The sequence below is a fragment of the Oncorhynchus tshawytscha genome, linkage group LG02 (assembly GCF_018296145.1).
Source record: "Oncorhynchus tshawytscha isolate Ot180627B linkage group LG02, Otsh_v2.0, whole genome shotgun sequence".
Lineage (NCBI taxonomy): Eukaryota > Metazoa > Chordata > Actinopteri > Salmoniformes > Salmonidae > Oncorhynchus > Oncorhynchus tshawytscha.
Genome location: NC_056430.1, coordinates 67,768,707 through 67,781,736, shown reverse-complemented (window position 1 = coordinate 67,781,736; position 13,030 = coordinate 67,768,707). Strand labels below are relative to the sequence as shown.

At 39.6% G+C, this 13,030-nt stretch overlaps 1 protein-coding gene across 1 annotated transcript; it reads left to right on the top strand.

The window, feature by feature from the left end:
• Positions 1-10,018: 10,018 nt before the first annotated feature.
• Positions 10,019-12,686, top strand: LOC112264004 (homeobox protein MSH-C). The gene is made up of 2 exons (XM_024440620.2): positions 10,019-10,561; positions 11,077-12,686. Exons 1-2 carry the CDS (start codon positions 10,120-10,122, stop codon positions 11,490-11,492), a joined length of 858 nt encoding a protein of 285 aa, XP_024296388.1. The 5' UTR covers positions 10,019-10,119; the 3' UTR covers positions 11,493-12,686.
• The last annotated feature ends 344 nt before the right edge of the window (positions 12,687-13,030 follow it).

Genomic DNA, 13,030 nt, shown 5'->3' with positions numbered 1-13,030 from the left:
CGGCTAATTTAGAAGGGCCTCCAGGCGATCTTCTTCACAGTCAGAAAAGTGCAATTGTATTTTCCAGCTCATTAAGCAATAGCACAAAAAGAAGACCCCCCCCCATCCTACTTTCCTGTCCACCCTCTGTTCAGAGAGAGGGAGAGAAGGATGGAGGGAGGGCTAAATAAGTGCTAAGTTTGAGGAGAAAATGAAGAAAGAGAAAGATGGAGAAAGAGAGAGAGAGCGGGGAGAAGGAGAAATACGACTAAGTGACCTTCTAAATGAAATGTGTGCACCTGTATCAGATTGTTTGTATTAGCTAGACACTCGGGAGGCATCTTCTTAAATTCTCGACTCCTCCGTCACAACCCACAATTCCCCCCTCCCTCTCTTCATCGCTCCATCTTTTCAAAGCCAATCCCACTGCTCACTTGGTTCCAGTGAGTCCCATTGAAAAGCAACCCGTGATTGTTTATTAAAAGAGCCTTTTAACTCTGCCAGCCCATTCCATTGTTGGGGCTTTTCATGGGGAGGACTTTGAAATTGTAATCTCAAGTCGGCTCAAGAGCACACTATTTGTCCTGACCTTTACTGCTTGTAATAACATTATTAGTACTATAGTATCAAACAAATGCAATCCGGCAGGATCAAGGGCGATAGTGAAGAACCAATGGGGATCTCTTTAAAGTGGAGATAGAGTATGGTTTTTGTAAAGTCACAATCACACTGTGAAATATACACCGACCCTAGGTGAAATATACACAGGACCCTATGTGAAATATACACAGGACCCTATGTGAAATATACACAGGACCCTATGTGAAATATACACAGGACCCTATGTGAAATATACACAGGACCCTATGTGAAATATACACAGGACCCTATGTGAAATATACACAGGACCCTATGTGAAATATACACAGGACCCTATGTGAAATATACACAGGACCCTAAGTGAAATATACACAGGACCCTATGTGAAATATACACAGGACCCTATGTGAAATATACACAGGACCCTAGGTGAAATATACACAGGACCCTAAAATATACACAGGACCCTGAAATATACACAGGACCCTATGTGAAATATACACAGGACCCTAAGTGAAATATACACAGGACCCTATGTGAAATATACACAGGACCCTATGTGAAATATACACAGGACCCTATGTGAAATATACACAGGACCCTATGTGAAATATACACAGGACCCTATGTGAAATATACACAGGACCCTAAGTGAAATATACACATGACCCTATGTGAAATATACACAGGACCCTATGTGAAATATACACAGGACCCTATGTGAAATATACACAGGACCCTATGTGAAATATACACATGACCCTATGTGAAATATACACATGACCCTATGTGAAATATACACAGGACCCTATGTGAAATATACACAGGACCCTATGTGAAATATACACAAGACCCTAAGTGAAATATACACACGACCCTAAGTGAAATATACACAGGACCCTATGTGAAATATACACAGGACCCTATGTGAAATATACACAGGACCCTATGTGAAATATACACACGACCCTATGTGAAATATACACACGACCCTATGTGAAATATACACACCCTAAGACCCTATGTGAAATATACACTGGACCCTATGTGAAATATACACAGGACCCTATGTGAAATATACACATGACCGTATGTGAAATATACACAGGACCCTATGTGAAATATACACAGGACCCTATGTGAAATATACACATGACCGTATGTGAAATATACACAGGACCCTATGTGAAATATACACATGACCGTATGTGAAATATACACATGACCCTATGTGAAATATACACATGACCCTATGTGAAATATACACATGACCCTATGTGAAATATACACAGGACCCTATGTGAAATATACACAAGACCCTAAGTGAAATATACACACGACCCTAAGTGAAATATACACAGGACCCTATGTGAAATATACACAGGACCCTATGTGAAATATACACAGGACCCTATGTGAAATATACACACGACCCTATGTGAAATATACACACGACCCTATGTGAATTATACACACGACCCTATGTGAAATATACACTGGACCCTATGTGAAATATACACAGGACCCTATGTGAAATATACACATGACCGTATGTGAAATATACACAGGACCCTATGTGAAATATACACAGGACCCTAGGTGAAATATACACATGACCCTATGTGAAATATACACAGGACCCTATGTGAAATATACACAGGACCCTATGTGAAATATACACAGGACCCTATGTGAAATATACACATGACCCTATGTGAAATATACACAGGACCCTATGTGAAATATACACAGGACCCTATGTATACACATGAAATATACACAGGACCCTATGTGAAATATACACAGGACCCTATGTGAAATATACACAGGACCCTATGTGAACTATACACAGGACCCTATGTGAAATATACACATGACCCTATGTGAAATATACACATGACCGTATGTGAAATATACACATGACCGTATGTGAAATATACACAGGACCCTATGTGAAATATACACAGGACCCTATGTGAAATATACACAGGACCCTATGTGAAATATACACACAACCCTATGTGAAATATATACACGACCCTAGGGTAAAAACCAACATTGATCTGATCAAAATATCTCTACTATAGATATTCATTTCACAGTTAATGAAATGGTTGAAAACAACCGACTATTACTGCAAAAGGTGATAAAAGGGATGGGTTTAGTAATATTGGTTAGTTAGTAATATTGGTGACCTATCTGGTATGAAGTTTATCTCGTATCGGTATGAAGTCTCAGTCTCATTATCGCTATTTTCCTCTAAACATTACAAAAGGGGCATTTGTTTCAAGACACTGTAGCATCATATTATAAATAGTGTCATAGTCAGGATATGACCTATGGGAACATTACTCAACAGTGTCTACTATCTTTCTCGTGACAAGGGTTATCGCAAAACTCATTTGGTGCCAGGGCATGAGACGTTCAATAAGAAAATGACAATAAAATGCCCTTTTTGATAGTTTCTGATACAAATCACGCTATTTTTAAATTGTAATTATTCATTGATTTGATAAGAAGTTTGAATGGTGTGTGTATTTGTTTTATTCATATAACACAATAACGATTTAGAGAATATGTTTGGTTTTCATTGATACAAATAATCTCCATGAGGCTGTAAACAGCCATGAATATCCATCTGATATTCAGTGGAACCAGATGGGCTGGATGTGCTGTCACAAGTTCTTTGGCCTGACAAAGTGTGACGACACACACATAACAAGGCTTCAGGATCAGGATAAAACAAACGCTGCTTTGATAACCTACTTATATCACCCAAACACACACACACAAACACACTTTTGACCACAAACACACACACACACACACACACACACACACACCTTGTTTAATATATTTTGCCTACAAAACCCCCAGAAGGACGGTTGCAACACATCTTCTTGATTCTACCCTTTTCTCACTCACAGCCCACATTTCAGCCAATCTGTTTTTATCATGTGAAAAGAGCGTTTTTATATAATATACTGTATACTAAATTGCTGTAATTCATGCAATAGTTTCTGGTTTGGCCCCGGCTTGAAATGCCGGCCAAGAGTGAAGAGAAAATTGAGGCTGCTGCCTAGGGTTTTCTCAAATATAATGCATCACAACTTTGGCTGAGAAGATAGTAGGAGTTTGTGGTGACATTCTTTGGTTGCCTTTGTAACCTCAAAGTAGTCACGCTAAGTTCTTTGTCCCCTGTATTCCCAAACCTCGCTCGCCCACTCGCATTGTCTCCAGACTTTCCTCAAGAATGCTGATTTCTATGGCCGACGAACGCGGAGGTCAAATGAAAATGGTTAATTGCATTGTCACCTCTTGCGGTGTACCACTACCTTAAACGCTTTCTGTTGGCAACTGTGTGTAATTCCCTCCCTCTCTCTCAAGGCCCGCTACAGAATCTGTTTTGTTTTGTGTAAAAGGCAGTTGGGATGGAATGACAAATGATAACAAGAAAGTAATTCCTCACAATAAGACTCATCTTCATCATCATCGGCATTCATATTCATATGGGGGCAGCAGGTAGCCATAACTATGAGAAAACTGAAAGGTTGCAAGGTCGAATCCCTGAGCTGACAAGGTAAAAATCTGTCGTTCTGCCCCTGAACAAGGCAGTTAACCCACTTTTCCTAGGCCATCATTGAAAATAAGAATAAGAATGTGTTATTAAATGACTTGTCTAGTTAAATAAAGCTAAAATAAAAAATAGATATTTCAGTTATTATAGTGTTGTTATTCATTATAGTTCATTTGTAGTTGGAGTGGCAGTAATACTGTTATTCTTGTTATTGTACACTGCTAGATCAAATGGTGCTGTATAGAGCCTAGAAGGATTCAATGGCTCATTTTATTTATGGTGCTCAAAAATGTCATAGAAATAATGGTAGAAAAGTAGCCGGGGATTAATTTCACTTTTGTGCATTCTGTGACAGCATTTCTCTTATTACCCAGCATGCATTCAGCAACCAGTACCAGTTCTCACTGACTGATGCCACTGTTGCCACAAGGAGGGAAGTGGCTTTGGCATAAAAATGTTAACCAACATTTAACTGCAAGCTTGAAGCCGGTCTGATGTGGATAGATTCGACTTGTTAAGTCAAATGAAAGGTCAAGAGATTTTCCAAGGATATCCTGCAACCCAAGGCAATGCTATTTAAACCAATTTAATTTAAATGGGAGAGAGCTCTTGCCTGGTTTCCTGATGTTAGAGTTAAATGAAGATGGATGGAAATGAAGCAAGGCAAGGAACTTTTAAGATAAAACACACTCAAAATATTTTCTCATAGATTTCATGTGAAATGTATGAGGATGCCTCTCAATTTTGCTCACGTACCATTTAAGCCATGCAGTTCTCGGTCTCTATCTCTGACACGTAATAAGAATTGATAAAACGGAAGACTAAGTAACTGGCTTTGGCAGATTCACCCCCAAAAATCCCTCTCTAGTGTGTATTTAATTTTCATGATCAGAATCCACACCATTCTGGACGGCTGATTCTCCACTTCTCTCCTCATACAGAACTCATGTGAGAGCAGAGCGGTGAGAGAGTGCCGTGATTGGATGGCGATGGCCAACGAATGTGTCCCCTCGCCCCATCCTCCTGTGTGGCGTCAGCAAGTGTGTCCGTCTCACTCTGTTTCATTACCCATCAGCCGTTGTGTTTCTGTCTGTCAAGCCCATCTCACACGTATTGGGTTCCTCACTTTTAAAATGATTGGTTTGTTTGTCACTGTGCAGGGCCTCACCACGGCACAGACACCACTACAACAGGGAATTCACAGTTCACTGGGTGGACAGCTCAGCTCGGCACCTTTCACCCCGGGTTCCTTCTGACTGAGAATTCAGCTTTGCTGTACAGTGCACAACGCTTACGGCGAATGCGGTTGTAGTGACCAACTGCTTAGTGATCATATAGTCATCTAAGGATGTAATCACTGTCTGCAGAGTGCACTGTATTCAATTGGAATTCTCAAATTCTCCGTCTGGTTCCAAGGTATTCAGCTACAGTACGTACCTTCCTTGTCTCACACACAAATCCAACTGCGTATGAAATCTAATTTGATTTTGATTGTGTTTAAGTACATTTACGAGTGTCCTTAGTCCTTATATAGGGTCAGGGGTCATTCCAACTGTCTATGAGAGAAATAGGCCAAAGTCACGCTTTCATTCAGCAGTAAAAACCTATTACTTGAGCTAGGAGTTAGATTAGGGGTCATCTACTATATAGGTTTCCATACTACTCATTTTGAACTTTATAAAGATGATCTAACTTAGTTTTTCTCACATTGTCTAAATTTGCTGCCCAAACTTGGCCCCTGCTTTTACGAACTGGCTGAGTGGTTCCATCGAAGCATGAGAATATTGGAAATGGCCCCATATAAGAGTCCTAAATGGCACTCTATTCCCTATGTGGAAGTAGCGCACTGCATAGGGAATAGGGTGCCATTTGTGACACAGACAAAGTTTTCATTTCGGGTGCCGAAGGAAAGTGTTTCCCATCGAACGGGTCGACCTTGGGGGACAGATCTGCTTTCAAACTCGGTAATGACATCTGACACAGTTCACTCGCCTGCATGCTGTTACAGAAATGCATTTTGGGGATCTAGGAGAGAAGGTCTCTGAAAGTCTGAAACTGAAGACCCCGGCCGAACATCAGGGGGGAACGTTTTACTGTAACTTGGTGTAAATTCACATGTAGATTTATTTACGGGTAGTACCTGTATCGGGTGAATCTCTGCATGGATTTGTGTTGCTCTATGATCCGCCTCTCATCCTCATCTAACACGACAGTTGGAAGATTAGATTGACCGAAGGGTACATGGTTGCTGGGATCTCAAACCTAAAACAGCTACACTAGGAGATTGTGGAGAGTGCCTGTTGAGTCAGAGAGAGAGAGGAGACAGAGAGGCAGATTGTTAGATATGAAAATGCAGGGGTAGACTCCCAAATTAGGGCTTGACATTTTTTTTTATGAGAAACTGTCACAGTGGTTCAGATATTGATAATGACAGACTCATTTGGGAGGAGTGTAAATGATTGTATCTATTCATTCAGGTATTTGGAAATGTAATTGAAATTACTCAAAAACTCTTAGGGTTGTTTTCCCGAACTCAGATTAAGCACAGTCCTGGACTAAATAACATTCTCAATAGAGCATTTCCATTGAAAGTGCATTATAGTCCAGGACTAGGCTTAATTTGAGTCTGGAAAAAGTGGTTCTATCTAGAACCCTCTATGTAGGGTTCTTCAAAGAACCCCCTGTATACGGTTCTACCTACAACCCTCTATGAAGGGTTCTATCGAGAACCTGTTTATTGTTGGACGGTTCTTTCTAGAACCCTCTATGAACGGTTCCACCGGACGTAAAATTGTATTATTTATGACAATACATTACATATATCATAAGGCCTTTCTTTGAGGGCCTAGTTACACCCAAGCACATTGGTGTTAGGAATCTCCTGGTTTACAGGCCACATCAGGCCTTCAAGTCACATTATGCTGGCTTGCAAAGTGATGTGTAATTCCTATTGGAATCCAGACAGAGTTATGATATCCAACAAGTGGAATTGTTAATCACCTGCAACCTGCATTCAGAATGACTGATAGGGTAGGGAAGATTGTGAATACTGAGACGACCTCAATCATTTAAACTGGAACAACCATCTCAGTAACGGGTGCAAATTGGATGTTTAGAAAACTATATTTATTGTTGTGTAGCATAAAATTAATCAACCAATCAATGTACTTGCAAAAACACATATTACAGTAAAACAAACAATTCTGAAAATCTCCCTGCAATAGAGCATGCTGGGAAAAATTATATATGGTTCTATGTAGAACCCTTCTTGCCTTCCAAAAAATCCTTCTTGCCTTCCAAAGAATCATCAAAGAATCCTTTCTTCCTTAGAATGTTAAAGGTTCTAGGTAGAACACTTATCCTTACAAAGAACCCTTGTGTGAAAGCGAAGTTGTGCATCTCGCTCATCGCAATATCTGCAGTGCTGCTCGAAACAACATCCTTTCGCTGAGTTAACCAATCAACTTTTCCTGTCCTTGTGTAGCTTTGAGAAAAAGCTTGATTGCCCACAGAACTACATCAGTTTGGTAAGTTGTCCAACCATAACAGTCATGTGGTTTGACATAAATCATATAAAGTCATAAACCAAATATGACTTGTCAAATGACGTGAACCAATTACACTTAATGTGTGACATAAGTTCATTCATAGTGTGACTTAAAGATGCACTCCGGGATCTTAAGCACAATAAATTCAAATCATATTGCACTAATTGGATTTGTAAACATATCACACAAATTGCAAAAATCGTATGATATATCATAAAAATGGCTAATTTCATAACATATCACACTAAATGGATGAGGTAGTACATTATTGGATGATGTGAGACACAAAAAAATGGGGACCACTTTTGGCTCATGAGCACCACTTTCAAAACTAGTGGCTGAAATTAAAAAGTTTGAGAGTGCATCTTTAAGTAGTTAAGGACACATAAGGTCATAAACCAAATATAACTGACGGTCAAGTAATGTGAACCAATCACAAGTGCCTTCTCATGAGTGGCCAGATTCAAATAATGAATTATTCACCCTTTAATCCAACTAAACTGTAAATTGAAGTGTGAAGAGTAACAAAAAGACAATCCAGAGAGGGCTGAGTGGGTCTACAGTGTATTGGAGTGACCATGCACTCTCTCGGTCTCTCTAAGTGTCTTCCTTGCCAGAATATTAACCTAAGAGTGATTGGGCTAAGGCAATTCAATTAAGACAAACCCCCCACTTGTTGCCTACTAGGTGGCCATTTTGCACTTAACCAAGTCTTAATTGTGTATTTGATCCTGCTGATGACTGTTGGAAGTCAAACAGGCTTTCAGTGGGGTCCTGAGATAGGTGGGGTTGGCAATGCCAGGGAGGCCATCTTGGATTATATGGTGTTATTTACTGTGGTATCATGTTGGGAGTGCAGAAGGGTGATGCTTTGGGATGATACACGTCATGAAAGATAGTTGAAGTCAATGACACTGGGGCGAAGTGATGATTTTAGCGAAGGAGAATGTCTGAGAGAATCATTATGTTACAACGCCCCTGAAGGAAATTAGAGACAAAACTTTAAGAGCTTATTTTGCGTACTGGTGGCACTTCAATCAAAGGCATTAATGTTCAAATAATATGTGGTCACATCAGGCCTATGCTGCCACTTTAAAGTGCTACGAAATAATGTTTTGTGATAAGAAACAACTAGGTCTACAAATATGAAATCAGGCCAGGACTACACAGATATTCCAAACTGTCAAGTAAATGTTTTGTTTTTTCTAATATTTAAAGTATTTTTAAAAAGCTGTTGATTGTGTCTTTAAAATGTATGTTTTTTCTTTTACTTTGTGGGAGGTATTTGATGGCAAATGCCAAATATTCCAACGTTTGTATTTTTGTTTTTAATTCCTCAATGTTCATTTGACTATTTTAATTTCAATGCTGCTCGATGTGTATTCTTTCTGTGGGAATATGATCATTTTCAAAAACATTTTTGAAATACTGCCCCTCTTATCACCCGATCAAGTTGTTTGTTCTCTTCTTCCAAGAAATGAAACCGTCTTTAATGTCAGTGGTTGTGCCTCCTTCCTGCAGCTATGCACTGGACTATGAAAAATATTTTGAGGACAACTGGTTAAGTGGAGTTAACCGTTCCCTTTTCTCCCCGAGGTAGCTTCCTTTTTGATCCCGCCGAGGCTGGCGCCTTCCACAACACAACTTGTCTGGCTTATTAAATCGTTTGACCCGAAGAAAAAACGCCTGTTGCTTCTCAACCGAGCCTATTGTAAACTTTTAAAAAAGTCCATGACAGCCTTTAAATTGGCGTAATGCTGTGTGACAAACAGTCATAGCAAATCGATTTATTTCTCCATTATGTCTGTTCATAAATGTTTATATGATTTTTTATATCTGAATGAGTTTCAATTTATTTGTATATTTGTGTATTTCCTTATTTTTTGTCATTTCTCCTATTTTATTTGAGCCTATTTAATTCTTTAGAAGGATTCCTTTATAACCTTGCATTCTTCTGTATCTTATCACAACGTTCTCGGGTGCGAAATTAATTAAATTAAAGGTTCCAATAAGTGCTCAACTAATGGATGTAAATACTCATGAGGCCTCCCCACTGGTTAATTGCGCTAAAATTGGTCTACTTTGTGTTCCGCGGAGACAAAAAAACCCTTGAGCTATCAATGCACCAGCTCCGCACGGGGTCTGTATGATTAAAACTTCTTGTTGCTTTCAAAGGCCCTCTTGATGTCTCTTGGAAGGCAGAGGGCCAATGGGGACGGAGGAAAGGAGAGCTGGGTACGTCACGAGGCCGAGTTGAGACGATGATTGGACGGCGCGGAGAGGGGAACACGTACTGCCCTTTTATAGACGACCCCATCTAGTGAGTTGAGCTACTGGGCAATATTCTGACAGCGAGGACAGCACCAGACGCTATACTCTCGCAAGCGATTCGATTTTCCTGAGCTGGCCAGGCGGATGTGTATGGCCCCGTACCCCTTTGAGATGAATCCCGTTGGCCTACCGGGGTCTCCGTCCCACGAGATTAAACTCCACCAGAAAGAACAGTCGGATACGGAGTGTGAGGAACTTCAACCCAAAGATATGACAACCGACAAAGGATACAAAAGTAAGACGAGCAGTCTTCCATTCAGCGTCGAATCATTGATTTCCAAGAAAACAACCTGCAGGACTTACTATTCTTCTCCCTCTTCGGATTCGGGTCTCGTTCAACCGAAGCCTGTGGCGGCGGTGGTGCAGATCACCGAACAGTTTTCTCCAAGGACTTTTTACGTTGAGAGGAAAGTTTCCCCAGAAAGCTCGCAGAGCGTGTCGGACTGTCAGAATGACGACAATCAAGATTTTTGTGAGAAAGACCAGAGCACTTGGTTCCAGACTTCATCTTTCTCGACTCCCCCCCGTAAGTCCCTGCTAATTAGGCCAACTATTCCCTATTGTTTGTCTATTATACTAATAATATATAGCAGTAGAGTTTCTCTATTATTAGTCTTATTATTGATGTATTAGATCGTTATTACCTCACATAGTAGATCACATATGTTGTCATCAGTGTGGTCGTGCCTGTCTATCCAAAAATCTCTAGAATTTGCCTCGAAATGTCCCTATATCAGTCTAATAATACAATGTAATTTCAGAGTAGCCTGATAGGTCTAAACTCTGCACCATTAGAAGTTTGTCATAGGCCTATTTTTAGAATTGGGAAATTGGTAGGCCTATCCATTAAAAGCCACGGTGCAGGAATAAACCTTATGGCAATGTCCTTAAAATGTATACGTTGTTTGGTGAGACTAATTGTGAAGAAAAAAACATGTTTTATTGTCACATAGGCGCAGTGAAATGTGTTGTTTTAAAGGGTCAGCAGTCCTTGAGTTTTTCATTTAATAACAATACTTTTTAATTTATTTGTCCCCCCAGGAAGCTTAAGTCCACCTCCATGTCCTTTAAGGAAACATAAAAACAACCGAAAACCTCGAACGCCTTTCACTACCTCCCAGCTGCTCGCTCTGGAAAGGAAGTTCCGACAAAAGCAGTACCTCTCCATTGCAGAGCGAGCCGAATTCTCCAACTCCCTCAATTTGACCGAGACCCAGGTCAAAATCTGGTTCCAAAACAGAAGGGCTAAAGCCAAGAGACTTCAGGAGGCCGAGTTGGAAAAGTACAAACTGGCGTCGAAACCCATGCTACCTGCCTTTGCTCTGCCATTCCCCCTGGGAGCGCACATGGGCTCTCCATCTCTCTATGGACATTCTAACGCCTACCCCAGGCCCACTTTACCTGTTCCGGGACTCTTCGGTGGACCTGTCACCTATGGAATGTATTATTTGTCTTGACTTAGATTGTGCATTTACGTTTGAGATGAAATCATATGTCATTGTATATGTTTTCAAACATGGTTGCAACACTTAACTTTACCCCCTGTCTGGAACATGGATACATTTTTCCAGAAAGCCATAATTTCCCAGAAGGCCTATAAGGCCTATATTTGTCTACGTGACAGAGATCATTTTTAGATATATGTTGTATACGCTCATTAAAGTCAAACAGGCCAATACTTGTGGGACATGTTCTCATGCCTAGATATTCTTAGCCAAATGTTGGCCACATTGTTGATTGCAAGATGGTGATTGCAAGATAATTTTATATCAAAGGCCTATAAGCCTTATTTTGTATATTTCTGATAGCGATTTCTGATAGTTGAGCAGTTATCAATGGCCAAGGTGTCAATGCACGCGAGGCATAAAAACACAACCCGTTTGCCACTTGCAACTAACAGCGTGTGTAATTGATCACTAGACCTACACATTTTTGTATCCACTTCGATTATACAAATGGGGGCATTAACATTAAGTTTGTAATTAATAACAGGCCTAGACAACGTCAATATCCTCGTGCGTAATATATAGCCCTGTGCGCCATGCAACGAAAAAGTACTTAAAACAGCCTTATTGAACGTGCCTTAAAATACCAACTAGGCCTATTTTGAGCTATCGAAAAGCATACTTGAACTGTAAAATGTCTGTCATTTGTTCAATATTGACGAATTTTCACATTCAATTGTCCGTGCATACAATTATGGAAAATCATGACCAACAGAATTATACATGTGTACATTTGCCGCATTTCTTTCCAGTTGCAAGCTCTGTAAATCCGGTTTATTTTCATGGAGTGAAAAATTACTTTAGAAAACAAATGTGCATAAACAATGTACTTTTTTACTATGAGGCCTTCAGACCAATTACAAATGGGATATTTGTATGATTAAAAAAAATGATTTTATTTTCAAGAAATATAAATAATATCATTGTAAATAATAGTGTTCACGTGTCCTGCAACTCTGATGGAAGAAGGCGCAGGAATATTGATATTTATTAAATATCTCTGTATCTGTACTGTGTACATACATGGTCTTATTTTAATTATTCTCTCATACCTGTAAAAACTGAGCTCAGTAAATAAACATTATAATTTAAACTTCTGTTGAAATGCTTTTGTCTCGGTCAATGAACACTGATTACACGTATTACACCACACGGTGAACATCAAGATTGAAAGGGAAAATTGACTTGACAGGAACCAATGTAGGTCTACATTTTCTCCTCATTTTCTCTTCATTTGAAATGTGAGAACAACTTCTAATTTCAAGGTTCAGTATTTAGCCTCCATCTATTTTGAATAAAATGTGTATAATTCGTTCATCTATGACGACTGAAATGGTAAATTGCTGCAACAAAAACGGCAAAAAAGTTTTCTTGATACTTGCAATGTTTAAACGAACAATATCCTTAGGCTATATATGTTTCTTAACAATGTAATTGTTGTGCGAATTAGGCCTACTTTGACAAGAAAAACGGAAATTATAGGCTACCTT